At 45.1% G+C, this 19,992-nt stretch overlaps 1 protein-coding gene across 5 annotated transcripts in view; it reads left to right on the top strand.

Moving 5' to 3' along the window:
- USP32 (ubiquitin specific peptidase 32) overlaps window positions 1-19,992 on the top strand; it is a 123,369-nt gene that overhangs the window by 35,859 nt on the left and 67,518 nt on the right. For all 5 annotated transcript variants that reach the window (XM_081172842.1, XM_081172839.1, XM_081172843.1 and 2 more), the window contains exons 2-4: window positions 1,667-1,794; window positions 17,763-17,868; window positions 18,827-18,945. In XM_081172842.1, coding sequence (XP_081028968.1) covers window positions 1,667-1,794; window positions 17,763-17,868; window positions 18,827-18,945 — 353 coding nt within the window. The remainder of the gene's footprint in view (window positions 1-1,666; window positions 1,795-17,762; window positions 17,869-18,826; window positions 18,946-19,992) is intronic.

Raw genomic sequence — 19,992 nt, 5'->3', positions numbered from 1 at the left:
TCTTCTGGCTGGCAACAGATGAGGGAGCTGGGTGTACAGATTAGAATTTGTCCCCGGGACTTGAAATCTTTCTATTGTGGTTGCAGACAGTCTTGTGAGAGCTGAATACAGAACACATGAACCAGGCAGCCTGGCGCTGCCATTTCCTCACCCCCAGGGGACGGGCAGGGGAAAGAGAGAATCTATTCCTCTTGACACAGCATTTGAAGAGCCTGATAAATAACTCCAAATCTACCCCCACTAACAATATTTATGAAGCTTCAATTTTTAATTTGTTGTAAGAGCCTCACTCTGGGAATGGGGGAAGCATTCTTGTGCAGCACCACGCAGCTCAGAGCTGGGCAACGTTGAAGGTCAGCCTGGCAAATGTACTGCAAGCTGGAGGGACCTACAGCTGATCTAATTTACTTGGGGTGGGGTGGGGTTGAAATGGATGCGGTGTGCACAGAATTCTCCTAAATATTTCTGATGCTAGACACTAGATCTTAGGCCTTAATGCAGGGATGAGTGAGCCTGTCTATATATCCTTAGTGGTCCACAGCCATTAGCCCCAGATTTGGGGGAGGGACCACAGTTCCCAGGTTCCATTTGCAGCATCCTCAGGTATGGCCAGGGAGAAACCCCATCTGAAGTCACAGAGAACCACTGCCATAGTCAATCCTGAGCTTGATGGCCCAGTGGCCTGAGATGGAATGGGGCAGCTTCCAGTGCTCCTATAACATGACAACACGACATGCTTCAGCAGCAGACATATCAACTGTTTTGTGTACTTGTGAACATTTGCTGTGCTTCATTTAACCCGGCATTGTGCCCAGTGAGTTCTGGGGAGGGGGTGTCACACAACTCATTTTGGAGCTAGCAACCATGGAATTGCAGTTTCTTCTCCAAGTGGGGATGTGTGGTAATTGTTGGCATCTTGGAACAGGAACTTTGGGTCCAGGAGGAAGTCATCAGGCAGCTGTCACATGGTCACAGATTGCAACTGCAAACCAGAGGAATGTTTTAGGGCATTTTTGTGTTTGTGTTTTCAATGCCGCTCTATTCCCTTCTAAGAAAACCCTTCTTAACAAGAGCGGAATCAATTTTGAAAGCTTATTGAAATGCCAGGCAGCGACAGGAGTCTTTCCTGTTGCAGCAGTGGAGCTTGCAGCTTGGTAGAGGAGTGGGCTTTTTCTGCTCTTAAATTGTAAGGAGCAGCAAATCCCCTGTGATTGTCATCCTTGAAGCATCCCACAGTGTTGCTTGGTCTGGAGCTTTACACAGAAAGTAAAATGCACATGCAACAAAGGGAGTAGTGCTCCACCCACTGGTGCTTCTATATTTTGGGGTCTCTGCTTTCTAGTTTTTCATACAATGCCCCAGATGAGTGTTACGGGGAAAACAAAATGGCAGCTGCCGGTGGACCGACAGCTGCCAGAGCCATGTATCATTGTTTGGAGGAAAGATGACTTCAGTGCATAGGGCTTTCTGGGGGACGGGGGCTGCAGGAGTGACCAGGGAATTCTGTGTGCTGGTGATGGGGTGCATTGTTTCTGCAAGAATGATCTTCTTCCAATAATCTTAGCAAACAATTTCATTTTTAAAAATCGGCTGACTTTTTTCTGAGTAAATTTCTTGATTATGGAGTATGTACCTAACTCTTTCCCTCTCCACCCTCCCAATGCAGTTACAGATGTAGAACTGAAGCGGCTGAAAGATGCCTTCAAGAGGACCTGCGGACTCTCATATTACATGAGCCAGCAGTGCTTCGTTCGGGAAGTGCTTGGGGATGGAGTTCCTCCAAAAGTTGCCGAGGTAATTACTGATTTCCTTGAAGTGTTGGGGGGTTGTGGTTGAGTTGCATGCATTCAACTTGCTCTGGGAACGGTTGCTCAATATCTGTAGTCCTTTATAGCTTCACACCAACCAATATATCGGTCATAGTGTCTCTGCTAGTTAGTCACACTGCTTTGTATGCGTTTATAACATGGTGTGTTGCTGTTTTGTGAAAACTAGCAGTTGTAATCCTAGGACCTTTATCAGCCTTCCCTTCTCCTGGTGTTCTTTATATGTTTTGATCTACAGCTCCTGTTGTTTCTAGCTGTGGCTGATGGGAATTGTAGTCCAGAATGTCTCAAGATCAGTAACAGGTTGGAGAAGACTATAGACACCTGCTTTTGCTTGCTTCAGGCTGAAGACAGCTGCAGCACAGAACATCTGGAGGGCACACTAGGTTAGGGAAAGCTGCACTTTTATGTGCTGGACCATTCTGTCACACTTCCTGATCAAGCAGCAAGTCACAGGATGAAGGGGTGGGATGGTGCAGATAGGAGAGAAGGTTGGGTTCTCAATGGCTGGGGTCACCAGGGAGTAGGTTTATACCTCCACCACAGCAGACCCTTTGCTCAAGAAGTGAGAAGTGAGTGGATGCCCTTCACCGCTATGGAGAACAGTAGAGTTCTGTGGTGGCAAAATATTGGGTGGGAGGAAATACCCCTGCGCTGAAAGGTGGCTGTGAAGGCAAAATCTGTGATTCATCCTTGCACTGAGTGACCAGACATTCACAGTCAGGAATTGGGGTGTGTCTTTGTGCTCGGTGTGTAGAGATTAACTGCACTCCACCACTGGGTCCTTCTAGTATACAAGACCCCACAGGAAGCTGCCTTCTGCTCAGTCAGACAATTGGTTCATCTTGCTCAGTATTGTCAACAATGACTGGCAGTGGCTCTCCAGGGTTTTGGATAGGAGTCTCTCCATCTTTGTCTCTAGTCATAACAACCATTTCTTACCATTATACTCCAGATGTCCAGGGCTGTCTTCAGCAACTTCATCATTTATCCATCTCTGTCATCCCGCCACCCACCCAAAAAGGGATCACAAATCTACACCTGATGTTTGTATGAATTGAGGTAGTAAAATAGGGCAAAAAACCCCACAATAATTTCTACCTTCTGCTATTGTTTCTTGTTAACGTTACTCCCTTCTTTTCAAAATAAAGCTCTCCTAGTTCTGTGGCCACAAATATACATTTAAACGAAAAATTAAGGCGAGTGAGGAGGAGAATTGGGCAACTAATAAATTGAATTAATAGTAGTGGGGCCTGCAGCAAATTGTTGCAGGATGGAGTTCTGCTGATCAGGATTTCAGCCACTCTGTTCCATTTCCCCCTTGCGATAGTTCTCTGTTCCCCACAACTGCCAGTCAGCATTCCATGGTCACTGGGCATGCCCATTCTTGACTGGGTTGTTTGTTGGTTTCCTGCCCCCCTTCTGCAAATCTTGGGGTGTCCCCCCGCCAAAAAAACAAAACAAAAACCTTCTTGCTGACAACTTCCCTCTTGCGCGTGGGTGGTGCCATTTTGGCTGCGTTAATGACGACACCTGAATGTCAGAAATAGAGGGGATCATAAACAGCTCTAGGGCTCTCCTCCCACACTTTTGGGAAAGATATATTTGGTTCATAAATAACCTGCTGTGAAAAGGGAAGGGTGTCAGGGCTGATCCTAGTTGGGAAAACAGCAGCTGACGCAGATGGTGGTGGTGGCAGTTTTCCTCGCTGGCTGCTGCAGCTTCTCTAAGGAAATTACCGGAATCATTGAGTCTGATAGAATACTATGTTATTAGCTCCCCACCCCCCATCTAAAGATGCCCTGTGTGGCAAAGAATAAAGTGGGGTAGCAAGTTCTAGGCCTAGGGAGCGGCTTAGAACATGGAAATTGGTGGTTGAAATAAAATATCCCCAAAACATGAAGGCGAAAGTAAAGATGAACAACATGGAGGAGTTGAAGAATGAATTACTTAGAAAGTGATAAGCAAGGTTATAAACAGGATACAAAAAGGCAGTCGTGAAAGGTAATAGTAAAGGTGTAGCAGCCTCATAGTTCCAGTTGCAAACAGAGGAAATAAGTTGAGCACCTGAATAGAAAACTGACCTAAAAAGCCTGAGATGAGACGCAAGTAAACCAACAAGAGTTGGAAGCATTATTGGGGAAGAGATGTAGTTTTTGCATACCAAAGGCTCTGGTTTCAGTCCTTGGCATCTCCAGGGAGGGCTGGGAAACACTCCTGTCTGAAACCCTGGAGAGCTGCTGTCAATCAGTGACTGTTGACCCAGGGGTGGGGAGTCTCTGACCCACCAAGCAATGCTAAGACTCCAAATTCTGATCAGCCCCAGCCGACATAGCTGGCGCTCAGGGATGCCAGGAGTTGCAATCCAACAGCATCAGGAGGGCCAGCAAATTCCTCCATCCCTGCTGTTGACAGTACTTAGAATCGTAGAATTGTAGAGTTGGGATCCTGAGGGTCCTCTTGTCCAACCTCCTGCAACACAGGACTCTCTTGCCCAACGTGGGGCTCAAACCTGTGACCCTGAAATTAAGAGTCTAATGCTTTACCGACGATCCCAGCTTGGTTAGATGGTTTGTGTTCCTAAGAAAATATAATTGAAGCAGGAGGCAATGAGACTGTGGCAGAAGATGCAGAGGCAAAATGGATCAGAAGTAATTGACAGGCAGGAGCTGTTTTATCACAGAAAGGTAGTGCAAAAACCAGAGGCAGTGATGGAGGCCATTAAGACGGAAGGCAGACTTAGCAAAGAGTTGAGTGCAGACAATGAGGAGAGGAATAAGAGGAAATTAATGGGAGGGAAATAAGATTAGTCCAAGAGGGAGTGAATAAAAGCAGGCACTTTCAACGAAGAACATCAGATGCAGATCAGTGCTGCAGTTGTTCAGTGGCATGAACAGCCTTCCTTCTGTTCTATATCCACACTATTCCTTTCGAGGGGAGCAGATACAGTGCTTTCAAAAACACTGCCATGAGAGAGATCGCCTAGAAGTGACACTCCTGTGCCTTTTAACAGGTAGAAATGTAGCAGGCAAAGTCTTTCTCATCAGTAGCCGTTGGTTTTCTAATTATCGCAAGGTCTTTTAAGTACACAGGAACTCCACCAGAGAAAATAAGTGAAGTGGGGCGGTGGCAGGAGTGAGCCAGCAGTAAAATACACTGAGCTGGTTGCTATTAACTCTTTATTAGCCAAACTAGGACCTGCACGATCACTGCAGATGGTGACAGCAGTCACGAAATTAAAAGACGCCTGCTCCTTGGGAGAAAGGCGATGGCAAACCTAGACAGCATCTTAAAAAGCAGAGACATCACCTTACCAACAAAGGTCCGTATAGTTAAAGCCATGGTTTTCCCAGTAGTGATGTATGGAAGTGAGAGCTGGACCATAAAGAAGGCTGATCGCCGAAGAATTGATGCTTTTGAATTCTGGTGCTGGAGGAGACTCTTGAGAGTCCCATGGACTGCAAGAAGATCAAACGTATCCATTCTTAAGGAAATCAGCCCTGAGTGCTCACTGGAAGGACAGATCCTGAAGCTGAGGCTCCAAGACTTTGGCCACCTCATGAGAAGAGAAGACTCCCTGGAAAAGACCCTGATGCTGGGAAAGATGGAGGGCACAAGGAGAAGGGGACGACAGAGGACAAGATGGTTGGACAGTGTTCTTGAAGCTACAAACATGAGTCTGACCAAACTGCGGGAGGCAGTGGGAGACAGGAGTGCCTGGCGTGCTCTGGTCCATGGGGTCACGAAGAGTTGGACACGACTAAACGACTAAACAACAACAGGACCTGCGCAGGAGTGCTAGGTCCAACAAGCACTCATTTCTGGTAGGTCTTGCCCCTGTGAAGCAGTTGCTGAGACCGAAGGTCCCCACCTCCTTGCAGTTGCCTAAGTCCCCTCCTCCAGAGTTTCCCCCAAGCAATCTGAGACTGTACCTGTGTGAAGCTAACTTCTCCTCTGCCCTCTTCATGTGTCTCCTGGTTCTGGTTCTGGACATCAGAACCAAGCTCCATTGCAGCTTTCCAGTTTGTGTTACTCAGGGAGTTAGAATGATCAAGCAGCATGCACCAGCACACTTCATGCAACTCATTCCCAGTAAACCATAAGGCAGATATCCCGGCTTTATGTGCCATGTGAACAGAGTCTATATGTGTTCTGAATATATCTGGAGCACAGATCTGTGCCATCCTTGCTGGACCTGTGGAAGACAACAGATAATCATTTCAGCATAATTATTTTCTCAGCAAAGCTAGCTGGGCATGTTTCTAAAAAAAAAAATGCAGCAAGCAGCAGTGAAAATGGCAAAAAGATTTCCCCTCTTTATAAAACATTCATTCTTAAATGTTTAAACTTAAAATAATAATAACAACTCCCTTTCATTCCCAACTGTTCCTAGTCTGTAATGTGTCCTGGTGAAATCACCATAAGGTAGAAGGAGCTGGTGCATTTTCAGGGCTGTGTGTACTGTACCACAAGAGCACAACAAATTCAGTGTTGTGTGTGCACTGTTCAGCTTCTAGAAAAATTCAGCCTTGAAAAATTCAGCTGTGTATTAAGCCGTCCTGTATTTTCCTAGCCTGCATGACTGAGAAGATATGCATGAAAGCATAATGACCAATATCTCAATCTGGAGAGGTGTTGGAATAAAATTTCCAGATTTGGGGCATGGGCCCTTTTTCTCTCTCTCAAATTATATTTAGGAGAGATGTTAGATAACAATCCAGTGCTTATGTACCTGGTGGTGTCAGTGCTTACATATTCTGCATTTTGCAAAGTGGTCAGTAATCTGGAGGTTTTCCCCACACCCCTTCTGACCTTGGAGGCAAATGGGGCATGGATGACCCATCTCCATAGCATTGCATGCTGCCACCCTCATTCTGCTTGATAAAGTGGTCCTCTGGTATAACCAGCTGTTAACCAGGATCTTCACCAGAACCACATGATGCAGTCCATGCAACGTGAAACAATTTCCCAAATTAAAACACTGGAAGTGCCTTTTTCAACTGTGGAAATTTTCTGGGGGCTCCAACCACAATATTTGGGTAACTTTCAGAAATTATTAAAGGCCAATAAGAGAACTTGAAATTTATAGAATCTCTGCAACTGGGTTTGAATGGTAAGCAAGTTACTGGGACTCATGGCTGTGGTAGAAAAACCTGAAGGGGCAGGCAGCATCTAGTAAGGGCTCAGAAAATGTCAGAAGCTTGTTCTATATAATTTTAAAACCCATTTCAACCTGGAGGCCATCTGTGATATATACAGCTATTGATTTTTCTGGTATGAATGATTAGGTATCTAGGCATCTCCCATTAAGTGAAGTCAGAACTAGGCGCAACCTATTTCTATCAGGTGAAATGGGCTAATGATTTTTTTTTTTGTCGCTTGAGAAGCAATTATTGATAAGACTCTGCCTGCATCTTTTGCAGATGCTGTTGTACATGTGCACAAGAATAAGGATTTGGATAATAAATACTGAGTGTCCACAGAGGGATACAGAGCTGTAACACAGGACACGGCTCTAAGTAACCTTCAATTTCACGTTGAGTCTGGTAGTTGGCACAGACTTTGGACTCGTGAAAGGCAAATCAAGTTTCTAGGCCTCATTATTTGGAGGAGAAGTTTGGTAATGTACATATGGTTATGACAGACTAGGATTAGGTTCATTGCAGTGGAGAGGGAGTGTAGCACTTACTGTTTCTCACTTAACCATACCTTTTCTTCCATCAAATGCGCACACACAAAAGGCAAGATTCTCCAAACTCTGTATGTTGCCATATTCTTGCTTGGAAAGCTAACAGATAAATATTTTTACATACTAGGGAAAAAATTGCTGGAATATTAGATTGTTGATGCAGAATATTATCTGATTTGAGTCCGGTGTATGGAAGTATGCTTCATCCCAGAATGGAATAACTTTTCGAACTCCCAGGTTGTTGATATAAATATTACTAAATAGCACAATTGGTGTACATACATGGCTCTACATAGAGTAACACAAGCAAAAAATGGGTCCCTCTCTCATAGACTTAACCTAGTGAAGGGAGAGGCAAGAGCCGTGGGTCTTGCCATTGCATATACTTGGACTCATTTTGGATTTGGGATGGAGGCCAAGAGTGTTCAGTCAGGGGCTTTCTAGGAAAGGTGGGTTTTTTACATGAGGGAATTTAACGGAAGAGGGAGCAGGAGTGCTGGGCACAAAGGACTACAAGGTGACAGTTTTTAGTTCCTTTTGGGAGCCAATTTCAGAGTTTTTCAAATGCCAGTGTTTCCCAAGACTAGCCACATTTTCCTATAACTTGCCACTGCCTTGCCTCAGCTTGAGGTCACTGAGGCAGGTGGAAACGGAGGATGCTGAAATGAAAGCTGGAAGTCAGGGGATCGTGTGTGTTTGAATAGAGCTCATGCCAGTTGTTTGGGCTGTTGCACTAAGGCGGGTGAAACCACAACTCGCACCAGCCATCATGCCTAGTGATTGGGGATTCTGGGAGGTGCAGTCCAGCAACACCTGTAGGGCCACAGGTTCTCCAGCCCTTCCATTCCTCTGAGGACAGAGACACCAAAGCGGGGCCTTTAGTCCTCTAAATTAGGAAGCATTGTGTTCAGTGTTTACCTGTGGATCTCAACAGATGTGGCATGTTTATATGTACAAGCCTCTTCTGAGCCTTAGTCAAGCTTGGCTGCAGTTTGTCCCACTGGTGTGGTGGTAAACTTTGAAATGTAGGTGTGCTTTGTGACAACGCTCATAGCCACACCTATTCTTAACACTATACAAGAGGAGTGTGGAACCTGTGACCTTTAAATGTTGCTGGACTTCAATTCCCATCATCCCTCACCACTGGCCAGGCTGGCCAGGGCTAATAGGAGTTTGGAATTCAACATCTGGAGGGCCACAGGTTCCCCATCCCTGTTATATAATGCAGATTAATTTTTGACCAATGCCAACTTTTTTCACCCCACCCTTTTTATTTTTTGCTTAACATCCAGCCTGATGAAGAGTTTTGGTGGACTCAAACGCTTGATTGCTATTTTGTTCTGCTTTGGTTGATTGGTTATAATGAAGGGATTTTCTTTCCAGTTGGCGGTTTAACTCTTGGCTAATATAACCCACCTCTTCTGCTTTGCTTACTTGGTGGGTTTATCTCCCAAGAAACTTATTTATTTGGGATACAGAAAATTGTCAGATAGCTCTCTGGGAGATGTTGATGTCATCCCTGCTGTGAAATAAGAAGCTCCTCTTCATCCCTGTTCCACTGCACCACTGGTTTGTCACATCCTTTTAAAGGCATCATTTCCCCAAATATCTGTTGACAGGAATACATTTCTTTATTTCTGAGTTCAGCTAGAAGGTATACTTCACTTCTGCACCAAAATATGTTTTTTATTTTTAGAGTATAGGTGAATAAGAACAACCTGCCCTCAGACAAGCACCTTGCTTATTAATTTATTAAATTGATAAACTGCCCTTCATTTGAGGATCACAGCAGTTTTCAGTATAAAAACATAGAAATGCACAACATAATAGCAAAGAATGATAATACCCCCTGTTTAAAAGGCCATAGATTATTTAATCAGTGAAAGGCCTGGCTACAGAGGAATGTTTTCACCTGATGTCTAAAGGTATTTACTAAGACTCCAGGCGAGCCTCCCTGAGGAGAGCATTCCACAGATAGGGTTTGGGTTTGGTTGACATCTATCTTGGGAGACAATGGAACAGTGTCCCTTCAGGAGCCACCACAGAAAAGGCCTATTCTCATATTGCCCCTCTCTGGAGCTCTCATACTGGGGGCACATGAAGAAGGGCCTCAAATGATGATTGCAGGTTCCTGGTTAGTTCATATTGGGAGAGGTGGTCCTTGAGGTATTTCGGTCTTGAGTTTTTTAAGGCTTTATAGGTCAAAACCAGGTTATATGCTCAAACTGTCGTGCCCTGGTGAGCAACCTTGCTGCCATATTATGCACCAGCTGAATTTTCTAAACCTGCTTTAGAGTCAGCCCCATGTATAATGCATTGCAGTAATCTAGCTTAGTAGTTACCGAAAATAGACAACAGAATTTAGGCTATCCGTGTCCAGATAGGGGCACAGCTGTTTGCCCAGCAGAAGCTGATGGAAGGCACTCTGTGCCACCGAGGCCACCTGAGCCTCAAGGGACAGCAGTGTATCTGGAAGTATGCCCAAGCTAATCCCTTCAGAGGGATTGTAACCTCATCAAGAGCAGGCATCCATCCTTTCTAGGGAACCCACCCACTAACAGTGCCTCTGTCTTACTTGGTTTGTGCTTCAGTTTGTCACCTTGTGTGAGTCACTGTCTTAGGGATGCTGCCTCACCAGGAGTGACTGAATGATTTTCCTGCACCTGATGGGGTTAACGCATAGGATTTTTTCCAACCTTGCAGGAGGTTGTTGGACAGAGGCCAAGCCAGAACAGCAACTCACAAAGAGATTCAATGGACAGCCTCCTTTTCAGGGCAGGGCATTTTGCCTGGCCTGCACCTTGACAGTGATTGAATGATCCAGTCACGATTGATATAGAAACATGTCAGAATAGCTGATCGGAAGGATGGAAGATGAGCAGGGCGTTGGGTGGAGACGTAGCGGACAGCCTCCTGTGCGGCTGGGAACTTAGGGCTGCCAGAAGCTGTCTGTAATTTAACTCCTCGCAGCACACAGGGGTGTCCTGGCACACAGCTGGGTAATTACCGCTCAAGGAGGTGCTTCGGCTCCACAGTCAGTTGCTTCTTTTCCTCCTTTCCCGTAAATATGGCAACCACTTTTAATTGCAGTGCAAGCAGATTTGTTTAGAAGGAGTCAGCCTTTTCCCCTCTTCTCTGGCACAGATAAATCTTAATAGATATCATGGAGGGAGCTGGGCATTCTGAAGAGTAATCTGCTCCATCAGTTTTAGAAGTGTAACATCCACACTCTTCATCTTGAAAGCAGGCTGCTCTCCACACGTCACACAGCAAGTGTATTTTCAGTGTATTGTCAACAGAAAGGGCTGTGAGGTAAATATCGTTGCATCCAAAGGTGAGATTTGTGCCTGCAGCTTTGAGAGCAGAATTTGGACTGTGGGTCCGGAGAATTTAGTGTTTTATGTAAATCATGTGTAACTTGGTTTGAATCTTAATATTGGCAGTTACTTAGGGCAGGCAGGGCAGTCTTGTAGTCTTACCTGAAGGATGGTTTGGTGATTTTAAGAGAGCTGCACACCTGGTCGCTTATAGCAGCTGTGGTGCGGAATTGGAGATTCAGTGTCTTGTGATTCCCAGGACCTGAAGCGTTCTGGGTTGTCCTGCTAGTGTCCCTGCTTGAACTGTCCACTTCTTCTGATCATGAGGTCTGTGTTCATCCATTTGGCTACACTAAGGTGGCTTACAAAATAGAGCTACAAATGTAAGCACCAACAATAGAATAGTTAAAGAACAGTGAATAAAAGCAACTGTGTTTGTTGACATCAAAATAAGACAGAACTATAAAATAAACACAACCTATTTACCACAACAGACCAATAGTACTGTGCCACACGAGTCACTGCTGGTATTCAGGCTTTTGTGAAACAAGAAATAGGAAGCTAGTGCACAAAAGGGTCACTAGCCTGCAGAGTTTTATTAGACCACTGTGGACTGGCAGAAATGCTGGTGTAGAGGTGGGAAGCTTCCATCCTCTTGCAGACTACTTGGTTTCTCTTTTGGGACTAAAGCAGTGGTTCTCAACCTGTGGGTTCCCAGATGTTGTTGGACTACAACTCCCATCATCCCTGAGCTCTGGTCTTGCTAGCTAGGGGTGATGGGAGTTGTAGTTCAACAACATCTGGGGACCCACAGGTTGAGAAAGGCTGGACTAAAGAACGGACAAAACACTCCATCCCTCCTCCGCCAGCTCACTTTGAGCACTTGCACACAATTCCTGCTTTTTGTGCCAGCCAAATGGTTAATACAAAGCTGGATCAGTGCTTCCTGATGTGTCAGGGTTCTGGTTGAAACTGACAGCATGTCAACAACTGACAGCTCATGCTTTACATTCTGCGTTTTGAGCAGTGGGAGGGAGGAGAACTCTACTGTTCTGCTATAGCTTGCAGGGAAAGTGGAAGAACCACAAAGCCCCTTCCAGACAGGCAAATTTAAGGCAAAGCAGGCCTCTCTGAGCAATTCAGGACCCTGGACAGTTCCCAGTTGGCTGAGCTATAAAAGATGTTGTCTCAGTAGAGAGCCGGTATCACATGAGCGCTTATGTATGCTGAGGAAGGGAGTTGGCTCTACCTCCTTGACAGTGTTAGAAACTGAAATATGAAAGCTAGTAGCTAAATGGCACCTTAAACCTAGGTTATGGGCTCAACAATGGAATGTCTAGGCACACTTTTTTATAACAACAATACAAAGCTGAAAATGAATGAACTGCCGCTAAAATACTCATTTTTCACATGCCCTAGTTCTTTCCCTGCTCCACCCCTCTGATATCCTTAAGAGGGTCTCTTCTCTAGTCTTCAGAGAGTAGCTGGAAGTGGGGAGGCAGAAAAAGGTCCTTCTTTTCTTCCATTCTGCAGTTTTAATCTGAAATCTTTGGTGCAGTACTTTGCCCAGAGCTCAGAAACTGCTCACGCTGATGAAATTATCTGTCACAAAATGTGCCTAGAGCAATGGGAGTTTCAAACACTACTCCTTGAGAAGATAGGTGTGTTGACTTTGGGGGCCCTTTTTGATTCTGTAGGCACTGACCTCTGTGCTCTGTAGTGGAGGGGGTGTTAGCAGGGGCTTGTGCTCTGAGGAAGATGGTAAAGCTACATCCTCAAGTCAGGAGGGTCCATGGGGAAGTGGGCAGTTTGTACTTCTCCCTCATCAGGGATCATGACAAGACTAGGGGAGAATGCTGCAAGCCTGGGACTTGCTCCCCACTTTGCACCCATGCAGAGGTTTTGGGAAGAGGGACATGTCTTGAAATGTGTAAAGTGCATTAGGTTGCTGTTGTGTGGAAATACTTTCTGGAGACTCTCTGGTGCCCCTGAGAACCTACACAGTGGAGAGGTAAGGAGGCCATTTGACAACTGTTGAATGGTCTTGTTTTTGAAAAAGTGGGACTGGCCTATGGCAAGCACTGGAGAGGGCAATCAAAGCTGAAGCTCTATGCTGCCTGGTTACTGAATCAAAGCACCTGTCCCTGCTGGTGTTTTGTCTTGAAACTCATGGAAATCTCTTGCATCTTAGTCCTTGTAGAGCAGCAGGGAGTGAGAGTATCTCGCCACAACTGGCACTAAGGAGAATTATATTTCTGGCACCTGATCATCCCTTGAATGTTTGTGTGGTCATTGTGAGTCAGTGTGGTAGCCTGGAATGTCCCATACATTTTATGTTGCTGTCCTATTCCTATGTCCGCTGTGTTGCTGCCATTCTTCAGGTAAGTTTGCCCTCAAGTTAACTTTTGCTTTATCGTTGTTGCCAAAGCTGCTTGTTCATCATCACTCCTGTGTTCCAGGTGTGCCTCATGGGGCGTGTGCAGTTGGTTTGCTTGTGAGAAACGATCTCCCAAGTTTTTTTTACATGGGACAGATTCCTAGAAAATCCTTGAGTTAGCATTGTTAGAGGGATAACTTGGATAGACTTTTGCAGCTGGAAGCAGACTGTACTGAGTTAGATAACCTGGCTCTACACAAAGCAGTTTAATACTATTACATGTATATTAATTTCTCTGAGAAGCGCATCAGTGGCTCCTTCCTACCCCAAACCTAGTTTTATCTTCACAACAGCTCTGTTAGGGAGGTTAGATTAAGGATGGCATAAGGCCACTCTGTGTGCTTTGCAGCTGAGTGGGGATTTCAACCCGAGTTTCCCTCAAACACTGTCCAGCAGCTTAACCACTGCACTAGAACTTGGAGATGTCTGTCTACTAGAGCTGTGTAGTGTGTTAGTGGGTTTAAACAACTTTAGCATATTTGAAGCATGCAAAAATGTGATTTTTAACAGAACTGGAATCTAAGGAGCTGGCACATGAAGCCATTAATGGACTTGAATCATATATGCTTAAAGCTATGCAGTGGGCCTCTCTCTGAAGGTGGCAGAAGCTGTTTTGAAGCTGAGCATTTACCAAGCCCAGGAAAATAGTCCCTTGGCTCCTTGCAGTGTTTTCTGAGAACCAGGTGCTGCTTTACAATAAAAGGACCTGAAATACACTCTCAGGGCTGAGCTTCCTTTCTCAAAACAGGCCCTTTCTTCCATTTGAGGCCCTGCTGTGTTTTCAGAAAGTCAACCTTGTTTAATAGCCAGGTAATGTGAGTGGATAAAATGGCTGCAACCTGCTGTGTTTTTGTTTCTTATCTTCCACGGATGAAATTTCCAGCATAATCGGGGGCTGAACATTTTTTAAGACTTTCAGCCTTCTCGGAATGGAAACTTCAGAAAAGAAACACCAGCGATGAGAATCTGGATGGCAACAAACTTGGCTCATTTATTCATTCCCAATTTTGTAGAGTTACCTGCCTTCAGAAGAGATATGCCCAGAATAGTAATCTCTTTGATTCAATGTCTCTTAAGGTTCTAGGTTAAACATGGTCCCTGTTTATTGGCCATGCTGGCTGGAGCTAAAGGAGGTTCGAGTCCCAGCAAGATCTGGAGGGTCCCAGGTTCTCCAACCCCGATTTACACCAAACCCGAGCAATTCAGAGACCTCATAATGCCTGCCACTAGCCGGGGCTTGCAAGCTGGAGGGCACAGAGCAGGGGAATTCAGCTATTGTCAATAGGAACAAGATAGGGTACTAATAGGAGCATCAATTATGGCCTTTGTCTCTCGCAGTAAAAAAGGACCCTGCTTGGAAGGGTGTGTGCATGCCAGTTTCCATGGAACTCTCCTTGTTTGGGAGCCTAGAGCAGGACAAAAATTGAAAGGTCACTCTCTGCCTCCAGGTTCCTGTAGTGCTTGTTTGGAACCAGTAGCCACTACAGGTATGGGGAGCCTTCTGTACATGTGACTCATTTGGAATGGTATTGAAGTCTTTAAGTTGGCCTTGCAAATAAAGTCAGTGAACATTATTAGCCTGTTAATAGTGCATGTGCCCAAGCATGCCAGCTTTGATGATTAGTGACAGACAGACAACCTGACAGGAGGAGGAGAGCTCCACTCCCTTTCAGTTTATTAAACCTGCTCTGCCTAGTCACCTCCAGTTTACCTCTAGAAAACTGGAGGAGAGTGCTTGTGATATGATTGCTTGGGCTAGTACGAGAGGTTGTGGCTTTCTATGTGCCAGTGTCCAAACTTTAGGAGAGCTGGCATCAATTGTTTAGGGAGAAGCCTTTTAAAATCAGTTGTAAATAAAACCCCAGGCACTAGGAGTGCCTGATATTTATGCACCTTGAAAATGCTCCACCTCTGGTTCTTGGAGAAGCAAGACAGGCTGAGTTATTTTAGAAGCAGGGGGAGATTTGTCCTATGATGACTTCTCGCATGACTATCGGACCTATAAATAATCACCTAGTGCTGCAACCTGAAGGGTAGCTAATAAGTAATATGATATACTGTGCGTGTTTGAGGACAAATGTGTTGGAACAGGTTTGTAGGCCCGTGAGGCTTGAGAGGGAGGTGACAGAATGGCCATGCCACTGGTGACTTAAGTATGAATGTTCATTCCCTCCCAGAGTAGCTGACGCACTTACAGGCTTGGTGTAGGTCAGCTGTGGTCCTCCTGATGTCGTTGAACTCAAAACTCACAGCAGCCTTAGCCAGCATAGCCAATGGTCAGGGATGATGGGAGTTGTAGTCCACCAACATCTGGAGGACCACAGGGTTCCCCACCCCAGAAAATAGAAACTGGCCAGCTTCCTTGTGTTTCCTATCAATTAGTGGTGGGGAACCTTTGGCCCTCTCTTCTGAGGGACACATTGTGCTCCTTCTGGGGTAGTTTGTTCCCCATCCTGCGCTTAGCTCTCACTCGTGGCTCCTAGAAGCTGTCAGCATGTGACAACAGCCACATCCTGGGAACAGCTTTGGTTGGCCGACTAAACTAGGTGAGGGGAGCCAATAAGTCTCAAACCCTCAGTGAGTTAGGGACTTCCCCTGTATGTGAAGACAGGCTCTGGTGGATTGAGTGGATGAGAACAATACTGGGTCCAACAGTTAAGAAGGCGGTTTCTGCACATGGTTCCTCGGGTTAAGAACTTAATTCGTTCTGGAGGTCTGTTCTTAACCTGAAACTGTTCTTAACCTGAGGTACCACTTTAGCTAATGGGGCCTCCCGCTGCCGCCACGTGATTTCTGTTCTCATCCTGAAGCAAAGTTCTTAACCCGAGGTACTATTTCTGGGTTAGCAGAGTCTGTAATCTGAAGCATCTGTAACCTGAAGCATTTGTAACCCGAGGTACCACTGTATAGGGAAGTGAGGGGCAGATGGGGCCCATCAGCCTGGGAAGGTAGCCCATCTAGGAAATGGAAAACACTGATCCTAAACCTCCACTGCTTGCAAGACATATTTGGCAGAAGAAAAGTCTAAGGAGTGAACTTTACACAAATTTGGAGTGGAGTCCCTAAGATGGCTGGGTGGTGCCTTAAACGCCTCCTTCCAGCAACTCCTGCAACTAAGCAGGTGCCCAATGTATGGCTCTGCTGTCCTTTGGAACACATCAGTGAGGCCGAGAGCGGGGACATTGTCTGGGCAGCCCAGGACCTCCATACACGCTGCCTGGGCTTGTGCCCTGGGGAGGTCACTTCAGTGCTGATAATGCAGCCATGCTTGCTGGAGCTGAAGGGAGTTGTAGCTCAGCAACATCTGGAGGGGCAAAGGTTCCCTGTGCTGGCTATAAATAGATAAGCAAGGCTTTAACACTTGTTTTTAGAGTGGATGGGAAGTTTTCACTCGTAATAATAGTGCTTAACATTGCTTTAAAGTACTCAGAACCACTTTACCTGCCTTGACAGTCAGTAGCTCTGCTACCCACATTACAGATGAGGGGAGGGAGGGAACGAGGCTAATGAGGCAGCCAAAGGCTGATATGTGAGTTCATATCAGATGCAATGTTCATACCAGGGACTTAAATCACTTGCAATCCAGTCACTTACAGTGGGAAATGTTAACTAGCAGCCACTGGAGAGTTCTTTCTGTGTCATAGTCCTGCCAACCATCCGCATATTAAAGTCCTGTTCCTACTCAACCTAAGATGCACAGTTGGGAGAATAATATATGTGGGGCTCTAAACCACCTATTGAAACCATGTGTCGTTTGGCTTTGGGCTAGGGGCTGATGGTTGTGCCGGTCAGCTCTGTTGATGGGGCTTGGTGTAAATGTTGACTTCTGGCAGTGGCTAGAAGCCCAGGATAATGTATGGGGTGTGGGTGACTTGGAGATTCCCTTATTGCAAAGGCTTTTGATTTTTGTTAGTTGGGTTTAGTCGTGCATGTTTGTCTATGGGACCACTTTGTATAGAGGCAGGTTTGAGTTTCACACTGCAATCTTTGTCTACTTTTACGCCCAGGTGTTAATAGGTTTAAAGCCTGTGATGCCAGGTCGAGATCTCCTTACATGTCCAGGCTTTTAACACACCTATTACCTCTTTGGAGATGTTCATTACTTTTTGGTCCCAATGTTTGCACTGCTGCTGTTTTTATGAAAGACTGTTGTTAGCAGTTGAATTACTTTTTATTGTTTTGTTTTTAGTTTTATTGTCTGAAGACTTGAGGTGGGGTTGCATGGTATAACATATTCTAAATGAATAAATATTCCTTCATTCCAGACTCTGGGTTGAAATGGAGAGGCAATTGCTTCCAGGTCCTGCTTGTGAGCAACTAAGAATTTCTGGCTGACTACAGCTGGAAACAAGATTCCAGTCTAGATAGACAGATTCGGGAAAGCATTTAGTTCGGGAGTTTTGTGCTACGGTGGCCAAGCGAAAGGATTAGAATCTTGTCTGCATGAAAGCATAAAGAGTAAAGTTTTCTCACTTTCTTTCTGTAACTTTCAGGTCATATATTGCTCTTTCGGTGGCACGTCCAAAGGACTACATTTCAACAATCTGATAGTAGGCTTAGTCCTGCTAACGAGGGGCAGAGATGAAGAGAAAGCAAAATGTAAGTAGTGGCACTGTCTGGTTTTTTGGGGGGTTCACTGTGCACTTGAGCTACTTAAAAGAAAGGCAGGATATAAGCCTAATATTTGGGGTGGGGGTGTGAATCAGACACTTCCCCCACAATCCATAACCTTGGACATACAGTGGAACCTCGACTTACACCCGCCCTTTCTCGCGGACGTTCCAAGTTGCGACTGTGGCAAACCCGGAAGTAAACACCAGGTTTGCAGCAATCTGTGCATGCATGGAAGCGGTTTTTGCCATCCGCGCATGCGCACAAGCAGCTGCTGCCATCTGTGCATGCGCAGAAGTGCTCTGCCGCCAAATGCGCACGTGCACAATGGCGCCTCTACTAGCGTCCAGTTTCGCCCAGCGGATGGGCCTCCGGAATGGATTATGATCATAAGTAGAGGTTCCACTGTATCAGGTTGCATTTCCCTCCATTCACTTTAAATGGGAATCTAATGTTTAGTCAGGAGGGTTAGACCATTAGAGTGAGGCGGAGGCATTCTATGAAAGAAACTTGAGACTTTCCACTTAGCATCTCCCACTCTCTGCAGAAGAATCAAAATATTTCAGTTGGAATGTTATATTTGCATTCAGCTGTAAATGCTGTGTGTGTGTGTGTGTGTGTGTGTAGAGGTATAAAACCTTTAGTATAAAAAATACAAAGGTAAGTAACAGTAACAAATTAAAATATTAGAATCATTATAGGCTCCAGGTACTGTTCCTGCAGATGTAATTTCATGTTTTGTATTTAAATATTATCAGCTCCAATTTAAACTGGCATCCTTGTTGATCCCAATAACATAACTGATTAGCAAAGCCCTTTTTATGAGTGTAGAAAAGTAAAAAATCAGCCCTGATCAGAAAGCTGTGCAAGTTAATTGGTATTGCCAGCTCTGTTGCACCGGTGTGACTTGAATGTTTAATTATTCTGTTGTTGGTTTTTTGCTTAGACATTTTCAGCCTGTTTTCAAATGAATCCGGGAGCTATGTCGTCCGTGAAGAGATGGAAAGGATGCTTCATGTGGTCGATGGGAAAGTCCCGGAAAGCCTCAAGAAATGCTTCTCGGAGGTATTTCCTGCAGTTCCTTATCTCCTTTTACCGGATAACCTGAGGATGAGGGTGAAAGTGTGGAGCCCTGACCTCCTGTCGGAAGTAGCTTGCAGTGATTTTCAGAATCAGGATCAGGTCTATTGACCAGATCCAGTTCCACACCCTTGTAGTAGGAGATTGCAGACTTGATAGGATTCGTCTCTGCAAGGTGCTGTGCAGGTGTCAGGTTGCACCTGAGGTTGCTGAAATGAATAAGCTAGCCCTAGCTATTGCAGGGAGGCAGTCATGCATCTGGTTCTTCAAGCCAGCCATCTCTTTGCTGGCTGGAGGGGTCTTGGGAGTTGTAGTCCAAGCCATCTGCAGGGCACCAGATTGCTGCTTTAAACCCAGGGGTGGGGAACTTGTGGCTTCAAGGTGTTGCTGGACAACAGCCCCCATCACCCCGGATCACTGGCCATGCTAGCTGGGGCTGATGGGAGTTGGAGTCCAACGTCATCCAGAGTGTCAACAATTCCCTATTCCTGCTTTCAAGCATTGCCTTTTCTCCTGCTTCAGTGACCTCATAAACTGTGTCATTCCACATCAAGTGATCTAACCTTTTTATTTCACATCATCCAATTTTCTTAATATTTTGTACACTTGTTGAATTATCAAAACTAAGTTTAAATCTAAAATGTTAATTTTTTATCTCATCCCGTTTGTGAGTTATGAGGGTTTGAAATTTACAATTTTGGCCTTGCTGGACTACACAAAAACCTTAACAGCTCAGCCCAGAAGTTAGATACTTCAAAACTAACAACAACACCAATCTCTTCAGAACTTCACTGGCTTTAATATGACATGTCACATGATGGACTTACTTTAAATTTTAAATTTAAATTACAAAAATTTTAAAAGTGATTAAAAATAATAATATGATTTAAAAATTCCAAAAAAATGTATTGATTATTAAACATTTCTAGGCGCTACCTGCAAAATTTCATCTTGGGATCTCAGTGGGATTTTTTTTTACATACATGTCTGCCTTATTGGGTTCTATTTAGGATAAATGAGGGGGATAGGGGA

This window comes from Podarcis bocagei (assembly GCF_964188305.1).
Source record: "Podarcis bocagei genome assembly, chromosome: 15".
NCBI classification, from domain to species: domain Eukaryota; kingdom Metazoa; phylum Chordata; class Lepidosauria; order Squamata; family Lacertidae; genus Podarcis; species Podarcis bocagei.
This window is presented reverse-complemented; position numbering and strand designations above follow the sequence as displayed.